The sequence below is a fragment of the Pseudonaja textilis genome, chromosome 1, assembly GCF_049901715.1.
Source record: "Pseudonaja textilis isolate UNSWEBS1 chromosome 1, rPseTex1.2, whole genome shotgun sequence".
Classification (NCBI taxonomy): domain Eukaryota; kingdom Metazoa; phylum Chordata; class Lepidosauria; order Squamata; family Elapidae; genus Pseudonaja; species Pseudonaja textilis.
The window spans coordinates 9,218,521-9,243,249 of NC_141990.1; the positions used below are offsets into that span (position 1 = coordinate 9,218,521).

At 44.6% G+C, this 24,729-nt stretch overlaps 1 protein-coding gene across 2 annotated transcripts in view; it reads right to left on the bottom strand.

Moving 5' to 3' along the window:
* HEATR6 (HEAT repeat containing 6) overlaps window positions 1-8,020 on the bottom strand; it is a 42,294-nt gene extending 34,274 nt beyond the window's left edge. The window contains exons 1-5 of one of the 2 annotated variants that reach the window (XM_026710150.2): window positions 7,697-8,020; window positions 6,525-6,632; window positions 6,017-6,157; window positions 4,708-4,823; window positions 1,668-1,782 (exon numbers count right to left, since the gene is read on the bottom strand). In XM_026710150.2, coding sequence (XP_026565935.2) covers window positions 1,668-1,782; window positions 4,708-4,823; window positions 6,017-6,157; window positions 6,525-6,632; window positions 7,697-7,963 — 747 coding nt within the window. In that variant the 5' untranslated portion in view covers window positions 7,964-8,020. The remainder of the gene's footprint in view (window positions 1-1,667; window positions 1,783-4,707; window positions 4,824-6,016; window positions 6,158-6,524; window positions 6,633-7,696) is intronic. The other variant, XM_087925485.1, reaches the window with a different exon arrangement.
* Between the last annotated feature and the right edge of the window lie 16,709 nt (window positions 8,021-24,729).

A 24,729-nucleotide genomic window follows, 5' to 3' on the forward strand; every position in this document is an offset into this window, starting at 1 on the left:
CATAATCTGGGATATGATTTCCATTATATGATGTCCCAATTTACCTTTCTTGAATCTTAGCTGCAGGTTCACAAGAAGAAAATCCTGAAATGCTTCACTTGAAGCATGCTTGCAGGAAAAAGCATTCTCTTGATTAAACAACAGCTTAAGTTCTACTGATAAAGGAGAATATTTGTTGCTCAGGGTTGAACTGTGGGGTCCTAGGTGCTCTACTGAGCTTGGCTGTTTCCTTGCAGATGTTCCATTACTTTGGATGTCTGCAAGAAAATAACCAAGCTCAGAGAGCACCAAGGACCTCGCAGTTTACATCCTATCTGAGAAGATTGCCCGAGGGCATCAGGATTGGTAATTAACCCACTTCCAAAGAGTGATCAAGGAAGGCACACAATACATAGCTGTGCTCGATTGTCCCATTCCGATTGTCCCATTCCATCCTTCAGTTGTAGTTGTCTCCACACCAATTTTCTCAACCTCAGCTACTTTTAAGATGTGTGGACTTCAACTCCCAGAATTCCCAAACCAGCATTCTGGAGAGTCCACCTTAAAGTTGCTGAGATTAAGAAACAACGCTCTACAACAGGGCTGTCAAACTCCTGGCCCATGGGCCAGATGCCTCATGAGCTGGCCACGCACACACCCAGTTTAATAAAGAGGGGGAAAGTCCTGATACGTCACATGCCGCCCACCATGATGACGTGAGTTTGACACCTCTGCTCTACAATCTCCTGAATGTAATAAGCTTTCGTGTCATGTTGGGGGGGTGTTTTTAGCAGGTCTGTTCCTCATGGGTCAAGGCTGTGCATTTCTTCTGGGAACGAAGCCTCCATCCTATGGAAATTACTAACAGAGATGGAGATTTGGCATTGTACGTTGACAATATACTGGCGAGTCAGCTTTACTTTTCCTTTCCAACAGTGACAGGAAAAGAAATGGGGAAATTGCAAATAGAAGCCAGGCAGTGGTGGGATTCAATTATTTTTACTATTGGTTCTATGGGCATGGCTTGGTGGGTGTGGTGTGGTATGGTGGGTGTGGCTTGATAGTTGTGGCAGGGGAAGGATACTGTAAAATCTCCATTCCCGCCCCATTCCTGGGGGAAGAATACTGCAAAATCCCATTCCCGCCCCACTCCACTAACCTGCTTTCCAGCTCCGTTTTCCTGTGCAAGGCAACAAAAGAAGACCCAGCCAATCAGCTAGGACTCGGGAGGCAGAGAATGGATGGGGGTGGGACCAGTCAGAGGTGGTGTTTGCCAGTTCTCCGAACTACTCAAAATTTCCACTACCGGTTCTCCAGAACCTGTCAGAATCTGCTAAATACCACCTCTGAAGCCATGGTGAAAAACAAGGAAAGAAAAATAACAATCCCCAGAAGGACTGTTTGATCGTAGCCAGTTGAAGGTAAGCGTTGGTGGGAATGTATTCTTCCTGAAAAATTGGATCTGCAGCTGGGAAGTGCTTTTAAATCAGGCTATGCGTCTTGACTCTCAAATTGCATATTGGAATGAGATAGGCGAGGGGATGGAAATTTAAAAAAGGATTGAAACAGTTCAGCCCATCCCTTGAACTGCATTCTGCAGTTCCCTGAAAGTACGGAGGCTGGGCTGTCATTCCCCAATCTCTCCCTTACTGCCCACCTCTATTCTAAAGAATCTCCTTTGCCCTTACCATGCAAAAGGTGATGTCATCTACTTCAGTTCCTTTGGAAGACTGCAAGATGCTCAGGAAAGCTTGAAAGCAGATCTCTCTGTAAGAGTCCTCCAGGTAGGGCTGTCCAGGTAGGCTAAAAGACAGGCAGGTACAAAGGAGAATGACGAACTGCAGAAAAGAAGTAACACTTTTATCTGTCTGTTTAGAAAATGCAGTAGAACGCAGAAGCAACCACTTCATATCAGGAAGCTCCTAGTATCTGAAACCCCGTGGAAGGGGGGCAAATAGCTTTATCCAATGAAATAAGGAGAGGATTTATTAAGAAAAGCAACTATGCTATTATTCTTCCAAGTATTAGACAACATAGAAACATAGAAAAGTGATGGCAGAAAAGGCCTAGTGGTCCATTGAGTCTGATCTTCGAGGGTTTTTTAGTTTTGGGGTTTATCCAAAGCATATTTAAGCTACAAATATCCCCAAGTATGTGCCCTGACCTGTTTTTTCTGCAGCAAACTTAATTCTGTACTGTCTGTATTTGCAATTCTGCTATAAGAATGTTAAATACTAGAAGTTTCTGGGGGCAATTTCAGTTGAAATTACAGACTTTTCTTTACATCTCTATTTAGATTCTTCCATGTAATACATAATATTATAGCCTAACAGTGACTGGGTTCAAATATTGTGATTAGTCACTACTTGCTGAATAACACACAGGGACTGTTCACACAAATTAATAAGCCACAATCCTTAATACCTAGGTTCATCTTTTGCACTAAGCTATAATCAAATAAACTACATTCTGGTTTAGTACCATGCGCTCAGTACCAGGTGGTTTCTATTTAGAAAGTACTCTTCAATATCACCTCCATTATTTCCACTGATGTGTTTAAAACAATTAAATAAATCAATTGAAATAAATCTATTAAAATTGTATTTCTGTAGTGACGAACATTTGAACTAGAATGTTAACAATAGCTGTTTGGAAGTCTATTATTACACTTAAAGAAAACACACTTCTACAAAAATGTGCTGTAAGCTGGAATGTATGGGCATCTTCATCCGTGGGCCTTGAATTTAGACATTTTTTTTCTGGACCCCCACCCCCCCAAATGCTGCAATGATTGAACCCTCTATCCCTAGGAGAGGCACAACATAATGGAAAGAAGTCAAGCCCGACCTACCGTGTTTCTCCAACAATACGGCCTCCCCAAATAGGAAGTCCCAGCATCTTTTATAGGAATAAAATCAAATTAAGCCCCTCCCCCCAAATTAAGGCCGATATTAAACATGGGAAATGGGGGGGAATGGCAGGGGGGTGGGCTTGCCGTGAGGAAGTACTTTTGTTGCATACCCAGATATGGTGCTGCCTGCGTTGACTTTGGCGTTGGTGGGGCACTTCGTATCGGGAGACCTTCCGCCACCGTTGCTTTCCCTTCTCCCCGTGCTGCTGAGGCGTTTAGAGCAATGCCACGGTGTTTGGCACAGCCACGTGCGGCCAGCCGGGGCTCCTCCCTGCAACTGGAGCCCGGCGGAGACACTCGGCTTCAAACGCTCCTGTCGCCGCCTTCCCTTCGCCTTCGAAGGCAAAGCCAATTCATTTAAAAACGATCCCCTACTACCAGTCCGACAAAGCCTCCTCTGCCCGAGAGGGCAGCCCAAGCCCACATGGGGAGGCGAATCTCCCAAGGCCGCAGTGCAGGATTGGCCCACCCCGGGAGAAGCGCCCAGCCGCCATCCCTACCTGGCGCCGGCAAAGCGCAAAGAGCTTTGCCTGGGGCGCCCAGCGTAGCTGACAGGCGGGCCCTCCTTCCTGGCGGTGGAGCTCTCGCCAAGGCAGCGAGCACCTCCCTGCCGGACCCTCCGCTCATCCTGCCAAAGCTGGGCAGGCTGGGCAGAGCCAGGAAAGCGAGCCGCGAGTGCGCGCCCACCTGCCAAGCGAACGAGCCGGGCCAACCCGAGCTTGGCTTCCTTCCCAAGTCCCTCCAGACCGAACCCGAAGGGGCCACCGGGAGAGGCTGCCCGAGGCAATGATAGCACCCACCCGTCCGCGGATAGGGAGGTGAGGCGACAGCAGCGCTGCTTCCCTGGCCGGCGGGTCCAGCGGAGAGAGCCCGAAGCCGCCCATCCTTTCCACCGCTCGCCCAGCCTGTCCCCGTCCCCACGCATCTCCAAATGCGCTGGCAGCTCCAAATGTGCAGCGGCACGAGCATCGGGCAGAGGCGCTCACTTGGCGGGGCTCAGCTCGGAGGAGGACGCGGCGCAGGCCGTTGCCTTGCCTCCCTGTCCATGGATGGGTGGGCGCTATCACTGCCTCGGGAGGACTCTCCCGGTAGCCCCTTTGGGTTCGGGCTGGAGGGACTTGGGAAGGAAGCCAAGCTCGGGGTGGCCTGGCTCGTTCGTTTGGCAGGTGGGTGCGCACCCACAGCTCGCTTTCCCGGCTCTGCCCAGCCCGCACGGCTCTGGCGGGATGAGTTGAGGGCCCGCCTGTCAGCTGTGCTGGGCACCCCAGGCGAAGCTCTTCAGGCTCTGCCCAGCGCCAGGCAGGGAGGGCGGCAGGGCGCTTCTCCCAGGGTGAGCCGATCCTGCGCTGTGGCCCTGGGAGATTTGCCTCCCCACGTGGGGTTAGGCTGCCCTCTCGGGCAGAGGAGGCTTTGTCGTACCGGTAGTAGGACGTTGTTTTTAAAAGAACTGGCTTTGCCTTCGAAGGCAAAGGGGAGGCGGTGACAGGAGCGCCTGAAGCCAAGTGTCTCCACCGGGCTCCAGTTGCAGGGAGGAGCCCTGGCTGGCCACGCGTGGCTGCGCCAAATGCCGTGGCCTTGCTCTAAACGCCGCAGCAGCACAGAGAGAAGGGAAAGAAACGGTGGCGAAAGGTCTCCCAATACGAAGCGCCCTACCAATGCCGAGGTCAACATCCAAGCTGTCGCTGCCTGCCTGAGGATGCAAGGGGGGGGCAATTAAGTCACCCCCGAAAAGACAGCCTAGCCATTTTTTCGGGGGTCAACAAAAAATAAGGCCCGGCCTTATTTTGTGAGAAACACGGTATTTGTTTCAGTCATACCTGAGACACAGGTTTGCCATGCTGTGTATCGCAGCCCTTTTCTTCTCAGGGTCGGTTTCAGCCGGGCTGCTGAACTGTATCAGAAGTCCATTTTCCCCCAGCAAATCTGGGAGATACTTAAAAAAACACCAGTCAGCACATATTTGTTGAAGAAATTGGAGAAAAGGACAAAACAAACCTTAGAATTAACTAAGTTATATGACAAAAGCATGCTTAGTGCACAAATTCTATAAGCTCAGCCATCTATGTCTTTTTATGGTTTTCAACCTGGGTGAAGCTCAGGCTACAATTAACAAAAAGAGGTAAAAGTTGAAAATTTCATTCAGGACATCTGTTTTTCCCATCATCAGATAGCAGGAATTATTCTGGGTTAGCATGGGATATGAAATTATTTTATTTAGCTACCAAACAGCCTATACTAACCTGTACTGCATTAAACTAGAAATTATTGCTTATATTACATGAGTTGGACCAATATATCTGAAAGATAGTTAAGTTAAAAAAAATATTCTTACTACAGGAAATTTCAAAGAACCCAACATGTTTTTTTTAAATTTTTTATCTTGTCTATATTGTGAAAGCGGTATAAAAATATCAAAACAAAACCGAGGATGTAGAAACATTACTCAAGAACTCCAAATTACTTTGTGTCAGGATAACATATAACATTTCCACTGTCTTCTAATCTTCAAAAAATATACAGGTAGTCCTTGACTTACAACCACAACTGAGCCCCAAATTTCTGTTGTTACGTGAAACATTTAAGTGAGCTTTGCCCCACCTTACGACCATTCTTATCACAGATGTTAAGTGAATCACTACAATTGATAAGTTAGTAGGCACAGCTGTTAAGTGAATTTGCCTTCCCCATTAACTATGCTGGTCAGAAAGTGATAACATGACCTTGGGACACAGCAGGGGTCAAGCATCTGAATTTTAATCAAATGATCATGAGGCTGCTACAAAGGTTGTAACTATGAAAAATGGCCATAAGTCATTTTTTTCAGTGTCACTGTAACTTTGAACAGTCATTAAATGGATTGTTGTAGGTCAAGGACTACCTGTGCCAGAACCTAAAAAGTTTGATTAGCCCTTCTGCTTGGAGCTACTGGAAAAATCCATAGGTATCCCAAGGGATGAACTGAATTATTAACCTATCTGTTTATGGTTCTACTATTCAGTTAGCAATTCTCAGCAACAGGTATTGAAATTTCCTTCTGACTTCTAACTCCTCTGACCATAATTCCTCTGCACTAGGCAAAGAGAAAATGTTTCTAAGAAAAATATTCAAAATTATATTCCAATCCACCTTTTGGCACTTGTGCCCATTGTTGTAGACAGAGGCTGCCAAGGCTTGCAGAATTTCAACATGTGTCCAAGTGCTGCATTTTCTCAGAGCAGAGATGAAATAAGGCAGAAGATAATTCAGGCTCTCTTCATCCAGTGCAACCTGCAATCGCAAAAAGAAAAATGAAATTAGCATAATCTTGAATTGGTGAATTCAGGATAATATCTTATTCAGCAAGCAGTAAATCAGTTTCATTAACCGTTGCTTCTATCCTTCAAAAATGACATCCAGAAGAATGTAACAGCTAGAAAATCCATTAGCTGTCTCATCTGTATACTGAGAAGAGAAAAAAGTGTGCTACAATTATAGTAACTATATCATTTTTCTAACGGCAGCATTTTGTTTATAATGTACATAAGAAGACTAAATATACTATCAAGTCAATGAAAACAATTATGAAAATTTGAAACAGTAGCTGACTTATATTAGGTGCTCCACCAGAATATGGTAAAAAATATAGTTTTCTCACCTGGAATCTGTTGAGCAGCTGGTGAATTAATTGGGCCACTTTATTGACAAGATGTTCTTGATTAAGCTGGACTAGTTTACAAGCTTGGACAATTAATTCACAAATGTCCTGCCACATAAAAGATGACAAAAAGGGGGTGTATTAGTTACTTTTAATTCCCTGAAAGACACAGAGAAGTGAGATGAAATTGAATGTCAATACAGGTAGTCCTTAATTTACAGCAGTTCATTTAGCGTTCATTTGTTTGAAATTATACCTACACTGAAAAAGTTTTTCCCCACATATATGACTATTGCAACATCCCCAGTTGTGATCAAAATTTGGATGGTTGGCAACTGATTCATATATATAACGGTTGCAGGGTCTTGAGGTCATGTGATCCCCTTTTGCAATCTTCTGACAAGCAAAGTCAATGGGGAAGTCAGATTCACTTAACAAACGTATTGCTAATTTAACAATTGCAGTGATTCACTTAACGGTGGCAAGAAAGGTTGTAAAATGGGGCAAAACTCACTTAACGACTGCCTTGCATTGCAACAGAAATTTGGGGCTCAATTATGGTCATATGTCGAGGAATACCTGTATCTTTCAACCCCACCTATCTTATAGATTTCTTGTTGTGAGGTTAAAATTGAATTTTTTTAAAAATAGATAGTCCTCCACTTACAATAGCTCATTTAGTGACCATTCAAAGTTACAACAGCACTGAAAAAAAGAGACTGATGACCGTTTTTCAGTTACGACCTTTGCAGCATCCCTGTGGTCATGTGATTGAAATTTAGATGCTTGGCAACTGATTCACACTTATGACCGTTGCAGTGTCCCAAGGTCATGTGACTTTCTGACAAGCAGAATCAATGGGGAAACCCAGATTCACTTAACAATGGGGTTACTAACCTATCAATTGCAGTGATTCACATCAACAGCTGTGGCAAGAAAGGTCGTAAAATGGGGCAAACCTCACATCACAAATGTTTCGCTTAACAACAGAAATGATGGGCTCAATTGTGGTTGTAAGTCGAGGATTACTTATGTAGAATGATGGAATGGGAAAAGGCGAGACAATGTGGCCCTTCCTGTGGATGATCCTGGGGACCCACCCTTGTCTCGAGTCTTTTTCCTCAACCCCATCGGGCTCCCCCGCCGCTCCTCGGCCTTCTTCAGGTACTCACCTCCGGCTTCGGCCCCCAGGGCGCCGCTCCCCACGGGCCGCAGGTCTCGGACATGAGCTCGTCGAAGAGCAGGTGGAGCTCGGGGCGGCGGCTGCCGACGTTCTCCCCTCCCGGGGCCTGGCTGGGATCGGGGACGAGCCGCAGAGCCTTGAGTCGCGCCAGGTAGCGTTGCAAGCAGAGCCCGGATTCGGCCCAGGCCGGGTTCGGTTCTGCTGCTGCTGTTGCCGCCGCTGAGTCTCCTCCAGCCATGCAGGCCTCCGCCGCCATTTTTCCAGCTCGGCCTTCAGTTGCTAGGGCAACTAGGCCGAGGAGGGACGCCCAGGCCTAGTTTCCGGATGAAAGCCACGATGGACTGTATAGGAGGCCGCAGCAGATGGAACTCTATGGTTAGAGCAACTTCCGGGTCCTTTTGTGGAGCGTCCCCTGGAGGGGGGATGATCTGGTGATCTGTGGGATACCAAACAACATGATGCCATTACAGGCGGTCCTGAACTTATGACCACAGTTGAGCTCAACTTTTCTGTTGCTATGCAAGACAGTTGTAAATTGAATCACTGCAGTTGTTAAGTTAGTAACACGGTTGTTAAGTGAATCTAGCTTCCCCATTGACTTTGCTTGTCAGAAGGTCATAAAAGGGGATCACATGACCCGAGGACATGGCAATTGTCATAAATATGAGTCAGTTGCCAAGCGCTGGAATATTATGTGACAATGGGAGAATGCTTCAAAGGTCATAACTGTGAAAATTGGTTATTAAATAATTGTATTAAGGTGTTTTCTGTCACTCCTTGGTGAAGCAGAAAACAATATCCTAATCAAGTAACTACAAGGAGAAAACTACATCCTCAGCAACACTGGCAGGGCAAGCTACTACCACATATATATATATATGCATCTGCAAGCAAACAACTACACGTAGAGAGCACCAAGGACACCACAGTTCAACCCTGAACTATAAATGTTTTCTTTTGTTGGTGCAGTAATGTTCCTTTACTTCCTAACCAGGAGTGAGTTGAAACAACAAATGTATCCTTGATGGTAGCACTAACAATAATTGTGGGGAGTTAGTAACAATGACTTATTGCTTACCTTTGTGCAACCAGAAAATGCTGCTTCTTCTATTTTTAATGTATTTATTTGACCCTGTTATATTTTAGTGTTGTTTTATGAATGATTCTTTTTCACCTTGTGTCAATGTGGAGGGAGCAGCTACATAAATTGACTAGATGAATGAATAAAAACCCCTTTCCTCCAATTCCTGATTTTAACCATTTAGGGGTTACAAGTAGTCCTCAACTTACAACAGTTCATTTAGTGACCGTTCAAAGTTACAGAGGCACTGAAAATGTGACTTAAGACTGTTTTTTACATTTATGACCGTTGCAGAATCTCCATGGAGACGTGATCAAAATTCAAATGCTTGGCAACTGATTCATATTTATAACGGTTGCAGGGTCTTGGGGTAATGTGATCTCCTTCTGCAAACTTCTAACAAGCAAAGTCAATGGGGAAGTCAGATTCACCTTACAGTTGTGTTACTAACTTAACAACTGTTGTGATTCAAATAACAACTGTGGCAAGAAAGGTTATAAAATGAAGCAAAACTCACTTAACTGTTTCACGTCCCATGATCTTGATGCTATCCCTCTGTTGATGTGTCCTGGGACTGTACTAGCTTTTTTAGCAGCTGCAGCCTACTGCTGGCTCATATTTAAGCAATGGTCCACCAGGACATATAGTTACCTCTCACAGGCACAACCGTTGAACCAGGCACTGCCTATCCTGTATCTGTATTTCTGGTATTTCCTACCTAAACTCAGGAGCTTACTTACAGAATTAAGGAGAAACTTCCTAACAGTGAGAACAATTAACCGGTGGAATGACTGGCCTCAGAGATGATATTCAGCCAGTTCTGACAGGTTCTGGAGAACCGGTAGTAGAAATTTTGAGTAGTTTGGAGAACCGGCAAATCCCACCTCTGACTGGCTCCGCTCCCATCTCTTCTTTGCCTCCCATTGAGTCCCAGCTGATCGGTCTTCTTTGGTTGCCCTGCACAGGAGAACGGAGCTGGAAAGCAGGTTAGTGGGGTAGGGTGGGAATGGGGATTTTACAGTATCCTTCCCCTGCCACATCCACCAAGCCACACCATGCCCACCAAGCCACGTCCACAGAACCAGTAGTTTAAAAAAATGGAATACAACTACTGACTTGTCTCCAGAAGTTATAGATGCTCCAACGCTGGAGGCTTTTAAGAAGAGATTAGACAAACCTTTGTCTGAAATGGTACAGGATCTCATGCTTGAGCTTGAACTAAAAGATCTTCCAACTCTGTTCTGACAATAGTGCATATTTTGATAGCAGTCTAGCTTTCCATAAGGACTCCATATAAGATGTGACTTTAGAAAATGCCAAAGTTATGTCTAGCAGCACAAACCAAGATGGCTGTAGAGGACAGTGGCTGGTAAGTAATAGAGTAGGTTATACCTACAGTAGATGAAAGAGACAGGATCTGGGCCACTCCTGACTGTTCCACAGTTGCCATTGACATGTCACAAATCACACAAAGGTTGGGTCTGAAGAAGATGGAAGGACTTCTGAAGAAGATGGTTAGGTCCATAAATGTCAGATCAGCAAATTTCAGCAAACTCTGCTATTGGTTGGAGTTATGATGAAGGGATGTCATGAAAGACAAGTCAATCAATCAATCAGAATACAGCTGGAAAGGACCCTGAGGTCCCTCATCCAGACCCCTGCTCAAGAAGGAGACCCTATACCATTCTTTTTTTTAGAATAGAATAGAATTTTTATTGGCCAAGTGTGATTAAACAAACAAGGAATTTGTCTTGGTACAAATGTTCTCAGTATACATAAAAGAAAACTTTCGTCAAGAGTCAAGAATCATCAGGTACAACACTTAATGATAATCATAGGGTACAATAAGCAATCAAGTCATACTAGGAAACAATCAATGCAGATCATTAGGATGCAGGCGACAAAGTTACAGTCATACAGTCATAAGTGGAAAGGGATTGGTGAGAAGGAGTGATGAGAAGGTTAACAGTAATAGTGGAGATTTTGTAAATGGTTGGACAGTGTTGAGGGAATTATTTGTTTAGCAGAGTGATGGCTGTCCTTGTGTCTAGTTGTTCTGATGTGCAGTGCTCTATAGCGCGTTCGAGGGAAGGAGTTGAAACAGTTTATGTCCGGGATGTGAGGGGTGTGTAAATATTTTCACAGCCCTCTTTTTGACTCCTGCAGTATACAGGTCCTCGATTAAAGGCAGGTTGGAGTAATCGTTTTTTTCTGCCGTCCTATTTATCCTCGAAAGTCTGTGTCTGTCCTGTTAGGTTGCAGAACCAAACCAGACAGTTATAGAGGTGCAGATGATAGACTCAATAATTCCTCTGTAGAATTACAGTTATTACAGAATTACAATAATTCCTCAGTAGAAGAGTACTTAGGGCGGGGCTGTCAAACTCGCGGCCCGCAGATCCTTTGTGTCATGCGCTGACCACACCCATGCCAGGTTTAGTGGAGGGGGGAAAGATCATGATACGTCAGGTGACAACGGTGTGACAACACGTGTTTGACACCCCTGGTTTAGGATGACATCTTCAGGCTCTATCGGAAGACATGTCTTTAGCTTTAAAACAATGCAAACAAAGAAAGCAGAAAATCTTGCAATGCTTTAAAGCAGGGGTGTCCAACCTTGGCAATTTTAAGACTTGTGGACTTCAACTCCCAGAGTTCCTCAGCCAGCAAAGTCTTAAAGTTGCCAAGGTTGGACACCCCTGCTTTAAAGACTAAGGAATTGATTATCATGCTACTTTGCTCAATCACGTTCTGCTTCATTCTACACCTGCTTACATAGAAAACATTTCCCATTCTGACACCTCTGCATCTCTGCCACAAGCACATTTTGCTCACAGGTAATGATGAAAATATTGAGGGAAGGTAAAGGTGAATCTTTCTTTGGGAAAGCCCTCAATCCACTTAGAAGGCATTCTTAGCTGGTCGACAAAGAGAAGATAGAGTTAATCTGTTCTCTTTTCTTCCAGAGGACAATGAGTGATATTCTGTAAGAAAACAGGTTTCAGCTGAACGTTAGGAAAACAGCTTTCCAATGGATGGTGAAACAGCAATAAGGATGTAATTAGCTTCTGAGATGTGTAGATCTTGTTAATTGTGGTTTGTTTACAAGACAGCCAGTTAGGTGTAATGGTTAATGCTTCAGGCTAGAAACTGGGTGACTTGAGTTCGAGTCCTGCCTTAGGCACAAAAAAGCCAAGCTGAGTGACTTTGAGCTAGTCCTTCTTTCTCAGCCCTAGCAAGATGGTTAGAATGAAATGGGAATAGAATAGAATAGAATAGAATAGAATAGAATAGAATAGAATAGAATAGATAATTGGCCAAATTGGATTAGACACACAAGGAATTTGTCACCAGTGCTGAAGATAGTGTATATGCAAAGCAACAAGGTAATAATAATCATAACAATGATACCAATAAGAGGTGGTAATAAAGAAGATGAGAAGGATACTAATAATATTCCAGCCATACAACATGGGTGAATAAGATATAAGCCAGTATTGTGAGCATTAGGTGTTCAGCAGAGTGATAGCACAAGGGAAAAAAGTGTCCCTGTGTTTATTTGTTTTGGCATGTAATGTCCTATAAGCGGCGTTCTAAGGGGAGGAATTGGAACAGATTATGTCCAAGATGTAAGATGGGTGCATATATTTTCTCAGCCCACCTTCTGACCCACGCAATAATAGCAATAGCACTTAGACTTACAGTGCTTTACAGCCCTCTCTAAATGGTTTAGAGTCAGCATATTGCCCCCCGCAACAATTTGAATCCCATTTTACCCATCTTGGAAGAATGGAAGGCTGAGTCAACCTTGAGCCTGGTGAGATTCCAACTGCCAAATTGCAGGCAGCCGGCAGTCAGCAGAAGTAGCCTGAAGTACTGCACTCTAAACCACTGCACCACCATGACTCACAATGACAAACCAGCTCCAACCAAGATAACTGAAGGGACTTGTCCAAGTGATTGCCAGGAGTCAAAAACTGGTCCCTAAACACAAACCAACGTATGGCTTGGTGTGTTGGTTAATACAAATAATGGTTTAATGTAATATGCACACTATCTCTTCTCCTGGCAATGTGCTGGGCATTCTTTCTGAGAGGTGTTTGTCTTAGACCGTGTAGCTGATCATGAACCAAGCATGAATTGGATCTGGTGATTTTCTGCTTCCTCTCCAAAGTCATAACTCGAGCGATGTGTCTTGCAACCAAGGCTAGTTGGCCCCACCCATCTGCCCCTGCACTAGTCTGTCCTATATTTCCTTTGTTTGAAGCCCAGCTGATAGGCAGAGCGGATTGCTGCACCCCAGCTGTTTTACTCACTGAAGCTGCAGTAGAAGGTAATTTTTAAAGCTGTTTTCAAATGCACCGTGTGCGTGATCACCACACTGGTTGTTACACTGGTTGAAGCCCAACACTGCTTACAACAGGTAGTCCTCAACTTACAACAGTTCATTCAGTGACCATTCAGAGTTACACTGGCACTGAAAAATATGATTTATGATTGTTATTCATACTCACAACCGTTGCAGCATCCCCATGGTCATGTGATCAAGATCCAGCTGCTTGCCCATTGACTTGTATTTATGACAGTTGCAGAATCCTGGGTTCACGTGATCCCCTTTTGTGACCTTCTGACAAGCAAAGTCAATGGGGAAGTCAGATTTGCTTAACCACGGTGTTACTAACTTAACAACTGCCATGTTTCACTTAACAACTGTGGCAAGAAAGGTCTAGCAACAGAAAGGCCAGACTGAATTGTCGTCATAAGTTGATGATTACCTATACAGAGGAGGAGGAAAATTACAGCGCGATTATGGCCCTGTTTGAAAATCCAGGAAAAAAATCCAGGCAGGTATCCATTCTTCTTAAGCCCATTTTCTCAATGAGTTAGGAAAGATTAATAGAAAAATGCTTCATTTGGTTGCTGCATTAAAAGTCTACCCAGCTGTAACATAACAGATAAGAAGAAGGCAGTGTTTACTTTATGCAAAAAAGAATGATCCCTAATAGTATATTGTGGAGGCAAAATTGCAGCTTTTAGGCAAATAAATAGTTGCAAATCGGTTTTAAATGTGTGTGGCATTTTGCTTGCTCTAGCATTAAGGCTTATTGTCTAATGTCTGTGTTTAATCTGTAAGGGGGGGGAATGTAAGGAGCTATTTAGGAGGTGATAATGATAAAGGATTTAATGGGGAAAAGACTAACTTTAAGGCCAAACAGATGTAGAATGGAATCAATGCTGGAATTCAGATTTAAATTTGCAATGCCCTCTTATTTCTAAAAAGGAGAGAGCAGAGGTGGTATTCACTGGGTTCTGATCAGTTTTGGAGAGCCAGTAGTGGAAATTTTGAGTAGTTTGGAGAACTGGCAAATCCTACCTCAAACTGGCCCCCATCTCTTCTCTGCCTCGCAAGTCCCAGCTGATTGGCTGGGTCTCCTTTGGTTGCCCTGCATAGGAGAACGGAGCTGGAAAGCAGGTTAGTGGGGTGGGGAGGGAATGGGATTTTGCAGTATCCTTCTCCTGCCACGCCCACCAAGCCACACCCACAGAACCAGTAGTAAAAAAATTTGAATCCCACCACTGGGAGATAGTACAGTATATTGTAGAGTTCCACATTTCAATGCATGTGACATATAGGTAGTCCATCACTTACAACAGTTTATTAGTTTACTTTATTGTCATTGTACCTCGTACAACGAAATCAAACACCATCATCAGTGCACGTCATGACCATGAAAATAAACACAAACACACATCCTTCACACTCCACACATTGAATTGAAAACCTCGACACCACACCAACACTGCACTATATAGTAGATACCATAGTGACTGCTCAAAGTTGTAGTAGCACTGAAAAAAGTAACTTATTACCATTTTTCACACTTACAAATGCATTTCAGCATTCACATTTTATTTATTTGTTTGTTTGTTTGTTTTGTCAAAAGCTTACAATACAATAGAAATAAGAATAAACATAAGTTTAAATATAAGAAATAGGAACTAATAATTGGGAACAATAGGACAGGGACAGTAGGCACAATGGTGCGCTTATGCACGCCCCTTACAGTCCTCTTAGGAATACGGTGAGGTCAATAGAGGTTAGTTTGAGGGTAAAGGAGTGGGGCTTTGAGCAGGTGACAACAGAATCAGGTAGTGAGTTCCAGACATTGACCACTCTGTTGCTGAAATCGTACTTCCTGCAATCAAGTTTGGAGTGGTTTACATTAAGTTTATATCTGCTGTGTGCTCTTGTGTTGTTGTGGTTAAAGCTGAAATATTCATTAACTGGTAAGACGTTGGAACATATGATTTTATGTACTATGCTTAAGTCTAATCTTAGTCGGTGTAGTTCAAGGTTGCCTAAGCCAAGAATCTCAAGTCTGGTGCTGTAGGGCAGTGGCGCCCAACCTTTTTTGTGCCGCAGCCCGGTACCGGCATCACAAAATCATCCGTGGCCCAGTACCGGCATCAGCACGCATGGCAAGGCAAGCCAAGCGACCGGCCAGCCAGCTGTCCCCCGCTTCTCCCCGCCACCTTCAACTCCTTTGTACCTGTGTTGATGGGCTTCGCGACGGCTTTGGGACGGTCACTCGGCTCGCCTTGCCATGCGTGCTGAGAGAATCCTCGCACCTTAGTTTTGTTCGAAGCGCCCCCCCCCTCGATGAAACTAAGGCGTGAGGATTTTTTCAGCACCCAAACGTCGCTTTCTACCCGGAAAAGCTCACCGGAAGCACTTTTTCATCAAAACAAGATGGCGGTGCCCAGCAAACTGGCGGCCCAGTAGAAATTGTTCCACGGACCGGTACCGGTCTGGGGACTGGTGGTTCAGGACCCCTGCTGTAGGGTATTCTGTTGTGAACAGAGGAATGTAGTACTCTTCCAGTAAACTACTTCTGGACTCGCTCAATTGTATTTATGTCTGATATACAGTGAGGATTCCAGACAGCATTCGCATGATCACTTGGTTGGTCAAAAATTCAGCTAATTGGCAACTGGCTCATATTTATGACAGCTGCAATGTCAGGGGGTCATGAGATCCCCTTTTGCGACCTTCTGACAAGCAAAGTCAAAGGGGAAGCCAGATTCACTTAACAACTGCGGTGATTCACTTTAACAACCGCAGCAAGAAAGGTTGCAATATGAGGCAAAACTCACTTAACAACTGTCTCGCTTAGCAACAGAAATTTTGGGATCAATTGTGGTCAAAAGTTAAGGACTGCCTGTACTATTAAGCAAAACAGATTTCAAGTGAAAAATATTTGATTTCTTTTAATGATTAGTTGCAGAAGTAATTTCCTGTAATTTAAAGAGCGTGCTAGTTTATGGTTAGTTTTAAAATGATAGGTAGTCCTCAACTTACAACAGTTCATTTAGTGACCCTTCAAAGTTACAAAGGCACTGAAAAAAAGTGACTTATGACCAGTTTTCACACAACCATCGTGCATCCCAATGGCCATGTGGTCAAAATTCAGATGCTTAGCGATTGACTCATACTTATGACGGTTGCCGTATCCTGGGGTCACGTGATCCCCTTTTATGATCTTCTGACAAGCAAAGTCAATGGGGAAGCCAGATTCCCTAATTTGACTAATTTAACAACTACAATGATTCACTTAACGACTGTGGCAAGAAAGGTCGTAAAATGGGAGCAAACTTGCTTAACAAATGTTTCATTTAGCAACAGAAACTTTGGGCTCCATTGTGGTCGCAGGTCGAGGACTACCTGTATTCCTGCTGTTTCCAAACTGCTCTGGAAATTGCATGCCAACCCAAAAAGAAGAGAAAGGAAATATTGGTTCTAACTGTAGTGCAGTGACTTTCACCTAAATTAGCCCAAAGATTAAATGTATCAGCAGTTTGGGAGCCATGGATCAAGTTCCTGACATTTCAGCCCAGACCGAGAACGGCGTTCCGTTAAGGACAATGGCTTAGAAGCAAAATGATCCTTATCTATTTTCTAATTCAGATTGTAATGCAAGATTGTGCACCTTGACACTCTGGGCCTCGTCATGTGACCTTGAAAGCTTTTGGTCTGTTTCTCCCAATTGTCATTACGATGTCATTTTGAATATGATAGAAAGGGACACCTATTACACACATTTATTTATTTATAAATCAGAATTCAATAAAAAGACACCCTTATTAAAGGTATTTATGTATGTATGTATGTATGTATGTGCTGCAACCCACAAAAAAATTTATGCCCTTTAATCATACTGCTTCCTATTTGGTTCAGATAACAGATAATCAGAGTTGGAAGGGATCTTGTAGGTCATCTAGTCCAACCCCCTGCCCAAGCAGGAGACCTACACCATTTCTGACAGATGGCAGTCTTCTCTTCTTGAAAGTCTCAAGTGATGGCGCTCCCATAACTTCCGAGGGCAAGCTGTTCCATCGGTTGATTGTTCTCACTGTCAGAAAGTTTCTCCTTATTTCCAGGTTAAATCTCTCCTTGCTCAGTTTCCATCCATTTTTCCTTGTCTGGCCTTTGGATGCTTTGGAAAATAGCTTCACCCCTTCCTCCTCTCTCTGGCAGCCCCTCAAATATTGGAAGACTGCTATCCTGTCTCCCCTGGTCCTTCTCTTCCCTAGACTTCTTTGGTTCAGGCCAAAGAAGAAAAACTGACAAATAATCTGTCACTTTTCACCCTGAATATTTGTACATTTCTCAACAGAGCAAGCTGCTAGTGAATGGAGAAGGAATTCATATCTATCTTGCCACTTTCTGTGGGAGTCTTGCATTTTAATTGGGCTATTTATTGCTTTTAAAGTGGTGGCTCATTGCACAAGACCTTGAGCTGTTTCTTCTTTCGCTGGGCCCTCAGGACCCTATTCTTGTCCCCAAAAGCAGGTTTTCCTGGGAACCCAAATAAGAGCTATGTTTATAGGCTTCCAGTTTGGCTGAGGTGACTAATACGTTTCTGGTCTTCCAGGCCCGGTCCAAAGCAGATGGGAAACTTAAGAAAAATGGCATATAGACATCCTCAGCAGATCGGACATCGGGATGGGGGTTAAACAAGGCTAAATATAAGCAAAAGATATCCAAAGAAGCTTTTCTGTTCTCCCTGGTACTTAATTCAAGGGGATGGAGCCAGATTGGTGTATGGAGGAGAATGGAACAAAAGAAAGGAATGGAATAGGACATCACCTCTCTCCTGTTTACCACACAGTTCTTTTAGAAGTCCTAAGAAGGTTCCACGGCCATTTGCACTATTCAGGTGGCCCTGAGGCAGGGGTGGGCTGCTACCGGTTCGGCCCGGTTTGGGCGAACCCGTAGCTAGTTTTATGGCCGGTTCAGTAAACCGGTAAATCCCACCCCTGGCTGGCCCTGCCGACCTCACCCCTCCCCTCCCAGGAGTCCCCACATGGCCCGTTTGGATGCCAAATAAGTGCAGGGCCCACACGGAGTCTGGGTAGGGCAAAAAACAGGGCTCTCGGAAGTTCCGGAAGGCCAGAAACAGGCCGTTTCCAGCCTCTGGAGGGCCTCCAGAACCCAGGGGAGGCCATGTTTGCCTTCCACGAGGCTCGAGGAAAGCCTCCGGAGCCCGGGGAGGGTGAAAATGCCGCCCCCCCACCATGGTGCAGAAAGCTGACTAGGCCACGTCCACATGGCCATGCCCACCCAGCAACCGGCAGCGAAGTGGTTGCTGATATTTTTGAAGCCCACCCCTGCCCTGAGGGCACAGGTAAATCTCCAAGTGGCCTCAATGGCTCTCAGAAAGAGTGCTAATGACCAGATGACTGCAAGTGATATATGGTAAATCTTTCCATCTTCCACCATTCAGTCAGAACTGAAGAAGCTTCTCAGATGAGAAGCGCAATGTCTTCAAGGGAAAACAAAGGAAATCCAGTTGCCCTTTGAAAAAGCATCTTTGGGACAACCATGACCTGGATGACTGAGAATCTCCATAGTCTGAGAAAAGTATATGGAAACATTCTCATTTCATGGCATGTTCCAGAATGCCTAACTTAGATGATCGGATACGAGATTGAAGACTTCAGATTCTGACAGAAATGCTGGGGAGGAGGAATCATATCCTTGATTTACGATTGGTTGCTTAGCAACCATTCAAAGTTATGACAGACGTATTTAGGGCTAATTATGACTGGATTCAAAGTTCTGGTCAGGGCCACCCTGTAGGCATGTGACCAAGCTTTGGACGTTTAGTATTTACGATAGTTGGTATTTACAACAGTTGTCGCAGCCTGGATGACATGTGACCATCATTTGCAACCTTCCCAGCCGGTTTGCAGCAAGTAAAAATGGGGGAAGCTAGATTTACTTAATGACTGCATGACTCCTTTAACAACAGCAATGATTCATTTAGCAACTGTGGCAAAAAAAAAATCAGTCCGATTCACCCAACAACTGCCTTGCTTAGCCATGGAAATTATGGCCCCGATTGTGGTCATAAGTCAAAGATTAACTGTAGAGAGTTCTTATCCTATTCTTAAGACAAGTGGAATACAGGTAGTCTTTGACTTGCAACAATTCATTTAGTGACCATTCTACAATGGCACTTTAAAAAGTGACTTATGACCGTTTTTCATGCTTACAACAGTTGCAGCATCCTCATGGTCCGTAATCAAAATTCAGATGCTTGACAACTGACTCATATTTATGACCTTTGCAGTATCATGGAATCATGTGATCCCCTTTTATGACCTTCTGACAAGCATAGTCAAAGGGGAAGCCAGATTCATTTAACAGCTGTGCTATTAACTTAACAACTGCAGTGATTCACTTAACAATTGTGGCAAGAAAGGTCATAAAATGGAGCAAAACTCACTTAATGCCTCACTTAGCAACAGAAATGTTGTGATCGTAAGTCGAGGACTACCTGTATGTGCTTGAGAAATATTACCTTGGCTTGTTGCCATTCAATTTGAAAGAGGCTCCATATGATTTTCCTCCTCCTTTTCTTCCTCCTCTTCTTCTCCTCCTCCTCCTCCCCTCCCCCTCCTCCCTCTTCTTCTCCTCCTCCCCTCCCTCTCCTCCCTCTCCTCCCTCCTCTTGATCTTCTTCTTCTTCTTCTTCTTCTCCTCCCCTCCCTCTCCTCCCTCCTCTTGATCTTCTTCTTCTTTTTCTCCTCCTTTTATCTTCCCCTTCTCCTCCCCTCTTCTTCTCCTTCTCTTCCTTCTCTCTTTCCCTTTTCCTTCTCCTCCTCCTTCTCCTCCCCCCTCCTTCCTCCTCTTCTCCTCCTCCTCCTTCTCTCTTCCCCTCTTCTTCTCCTCCTCCTTCTCTCTTCCCCTTCTCCTTCTCCTCTTCTTCTTCTCCTCCCCTCCCTCTCCTCTCTCCCCCTCCTCCTCTTCTTCTCCTCCTCCTCCTCCTCCTCTCTTCCCCTTCTCCTCCTCCTCCTCCTCTTCTCCTTCTTCCTAACGTATTCCCTCAGGTGCAGGATCCATTTTTGGGATCACTAAATACCACTTTGCAAGGTCAGCTGCCTCTCTGGGGTGCAGGCCCACGGCTTGCATATCTTTGTTGATGGTGTCTTGCCATCTCTGTTCTGGATGCCCGCGAAGATGCCAGCCATTGACCTAGCTGGTAGGTATTCTTGGCCAAGGCGGAAGGTGCTGCTCTCTGGACATGTCCATCCCAGTAGAGTCAGCCTTCTCTCACCTTGCAGCATCTCCAGGGTCACGTGTTCAAAATTCAGAGATTGCAATGTCCTGGGGTCATGTGATCCCCTTTTGAGACCTCCTGACAAGCAAAGTAAATGGGGAAACCAGATTCACTTAACAACTGTGGTGCTAATTTAAGAATTGTAGTGATTCCCTTAACCAAGGTGTTGAGAAAAGTCGTAAAAGGGGGCAAAAACTCATGTAACAGATTTCACACTTAGCAACAGAAATGCTGGGCTCAATCGTGGTCGTAAGTTGAGGACTTCTTGTACACCTGTTTTCCTACCAAGAAAAGGAGTTTTTTTTCCTAACTGTTCAACATCACTTGGCTACATTGGCAGATTTTATAAGCATCTCCCACTCACAAACACACACACTCACACACACACACACACACTCAAGTCTCAATCTGAGCATTTTAGCTGCGTATTTCTGGCACCCAAGTGGATAAAGAGCCCACACCAATTTCTGCTCCCTTTGCATACTAAAAAACCTGAAATAATCATGGCAATTAGAGATAATTACAGTTATTTTGAAGTTGGAATTCAAGCTGGAATTCAACTAGGCATCAAGGAGAGGGAAGGAAAAGGGGGAAGGGGGGGAGGAAAGGAAGGCAGGAGGAGGGGGATTAAATTTGATGAGGGGAATGGCTGTGCTTCTCATGCAAAAACTGCTCCCTGCTTCCCTTGGCTGTGTACAAATTGTGCATAAATCACCGCATGCAAGACAATTACTTTAGAAGCTAATTTCTTCAGCCTGGCAGGGAAGTTTTGTCTGCAAAAGCCTTAAGCAGCTCAGAAAATGTTTTGGAGCCATAAAAAAAAAAAAAACCACTTCCCACCATCGTTCACAGGTGCCTCCCTTTGCATTGATGTTTAGGCATTGATGACTGCATAGAAACAAGGGTTGGGTGGAGAAACATGTCAGATGCTTGTCATTCACCACAGCAACTGGCATGTGTACACATGTATGCGCAATCCAGGACCCTCAAAGCTTACCCAGCTGGGAGACAAGAAAGACACAGATAGCTATCTTTAATGCTAGTTGTGAGGTTTGTTGATTAGGGTCAGGAGCGTTTAATTGCACAACCAATTAAATATGAATCAAAAGTGTGTAGCGGCAGCCAAAAAAGCCAATGCAATCCTAAGCTGCATTAACAGAAGAATGCAATCAAGATCAAGTGAAGTACTAATATCACTCCATAAAGCCTTAGTAAGACCACAGTTAGAATGCTGCATCCAATTGTGGTCACCACACTATAAAAAAGATGTTGAGACTCTAGAAAGAGTGCAGAGAAGAGCAACCAGGATGATTAGGGGACTGGAGGCTTAAATACATGAAGAATGGTTGCAGGAACTGGACATGTCTAGTCTAGTGAAGAGAAGGACCAGGGGAGACAGGATAGCAGTCTTCCAGTATTTGAGGGGCTGCCACAGAGAGGAAGGAGTCAAGCTAATTTCCAAAGCACCTGAAGGCTAGACAAGGAATAATAGATGGGAACTGAACAAGGAGAGATTTAACCTGGAAATAAGGAGAAGTTTTCTACCTGTGAGAACAATTAACCAATGGAACAGAAGTTGCCTTCGGAAGTTGTGGGAGCTTCATCACTGGAAACTTTCAAAAGACTGGACTGCCATCTGTCAGAAATGGTGTAGGGTTGGGGGGGAGGGGTTGGAGTAGATGACCTAGATTTGTCACCCTTCCAATTCTGTCAATCTGTTAATCACAATTAAAATAAGGCATACATAAAATTTAAAATTTAAAATATGTTAAAATAGGTACAGATCTTGCCCAGAAACTAGCAATGTTAATTATGTTCAATCGCACCACCACGAGGTCCTCGGGTGTGCACTGATCAGGGCACAAAGGACAGGTATACATATGTGTTGTTGTTTGCAAGTCAACACAATCGAAGAGAAGAAGCCATCAGATAGCCCCATTAGTTCAGAGAGTCTCTCTGGATCTTGTTGTATCCGTGCACAGTCTATTCAATGATTTCCATACTTGTGAAGCTGTGGGACGAAGGCAGAGTCTTGGAAATGGCAAGAGGAAATTCTTGCCTTTTTCCCCCTAATGAGTTCATTGGGATGGAGACTCTCTGAATGCTTTGAAACACTTTCTCTCTAGTTGCCATTTAAGACAGGGGTATAGTTACCAAACTGAAGGCCCGGGGGCCAGATCTGCCCACTGTAGTATTTAGATCTGGCCCACGGGACTGCCCTGGAAAGAAGTGAAGGAGCGGCTCGTGGTGCCTCTGCCAGCAAAAACCAAGCTCGGGAGGACGCACTGTCGCTGGCATAGAGTTGCAGGCCATTGCAGCTGGAAACGGAGCTCAGGAGCCTATTTTTGCTGCTGCCACCACCACAGGCACCCCGAACATGAATGACATTGAGCTGGCCACACACTCCAATCCCCACAACCCCAAGGTCAAACACAACCCTGATGCAGCCCTCAACGAAATTGAGTTTGACACCCCTGATTTAGGAGATAAGATGGAATCTTTTCGGAGTGATTTCAAATGCTTTTCCTCAGCTTTCCACATGGGCTGAATTGCTGTTTTTATGAGAAAAGCTGCCAACTGGCTCACCTCCTATCTTTTATTTACGTTGAATCTCTTTTTCTTTCATCAACAACTCTCAAATATATGTGCATCTAGGCAGTCCTTGAATTATGATGGTAATGGAGCCTGCCCCTCACAATCATAACTCAGCAGAAGTGGGCTATGAAGGCAGGACCCAAATTGCTTGTCTTTGAACTGTGAGAAAGGATATCTGACCCTTTGATTAGGATCGTATACTTGCTACTGTACTATAAAGATAATAATGGTGGTTCGGTGTCTTGAATAATATTTCAACTACGTCTGGACTTTAATTCCCAGAATTCCCTAGCAAGCATGGGTTGGCTGAGGAATTCTGGGAATTGAAGTCCACACATCTTAAAAATTATTGTGGTTACAAAGCTGATCTCGAACCACAATGAAGTCACTGACCAATCACCCAAATTGGTTCATTTACCATTCATTACCATGAGTTGTGAATTCAGTTCATTTACTTATAGTTATGCATAGCACAGGAACTCAGCCATTTCAGGTAGTCCTTGACTTCTGGCTGTAATTGATCCTCAGGTTATAGTCTTAAGTTTGGCAGTTGTTAAGCAGCTCCTGATTTTACACCTTTTTTGGTGGTTAAGGGAACATCTCCGTTGTTAAGTGGACCTGTTTTACTTAATGGGCATTTTTTTGCCAGAAACTGGAAGTAAACACCATAAACTGGCAAAAACTGCTTAAAAAGTCATGTGACTGTGGGATACTGCAAATATCCACAAATGTAAGCGGACTGCTAAGCGTGCTAACGTGTAATCATGTGACTCTGGGGGAGCACAGCTGTTGGAACTCCAGAACCAGGTTGCAAGTACATCTGGAGAGGTCCGTTGTAACTATGTCACTAGGCAAGAGGTACAAAGCAAGGGTGTCAAACTCAAGGGTGCTTAAATCCGGCCCGTGGAGCCAGCCTGGGAATATCAAAGGACCTGCCCGCAGTGCCTCTGCCGCCGAAAACGGGCCACATGCAGCCCCCGTGTAGTTTTGGTCACTAAAGTTCTGCAGGAGGCCGTTCAGGCTGAAAATGGGGCGGTGGGGGTGTCCATCCTGTTTTGGCTGGCAGGGTGCTGCAGGAGGCGCCATCCGGTCATCCCCCCACTCTCCAGCACACACACACCCAGCGGCCCATGGAGAACTACAATGCTGATCCAGTCCTCAAAAGAAATCCAGTTTGACACCCCTGGTACAAAGGAACTTGTCCCCAAGATGGTGGCTTTCTACATGCAGGAAATGTTTCTTGAGAGTACTGGTTAATGGGCATTTCTTGGTGTAGTTTGAACCAATTCTGTCAGACAATCTTCAGTCATGTAGGTTTGGGTGAAAACAGGTGTGGGCCAAAGACCACACCTGCCTAGCATCCTCCAGATGTTTCTACAATGTTCTTTGCCTTTATTCCATCTCTATAGATTTCCTTATCAACGGGCCATCATTGTCTTCTGTTTTTTTTCCCCAAGCAGGTGACCGTCTTCTTGGGACCAAGAACCAGGATGCTGTGGCCTTCCCAAGCTTGCAGAGCAAATATTTCCAGCATGATCACTAGCTCCATGATGATTAGGGTTTATATTTTGTGCATGTTGCTATGGGGTGGATTCAGGGTAACTGAGGAACCATTTTGACCCAATAAGATTGGCCCATCTCACTCGCTTCAGCAGAAGAGGCCTACTTCGGATCCCACCTGCTGAAGAATTTCGGTCTTTTGTCCTGTGGCCCTCACCCTTTG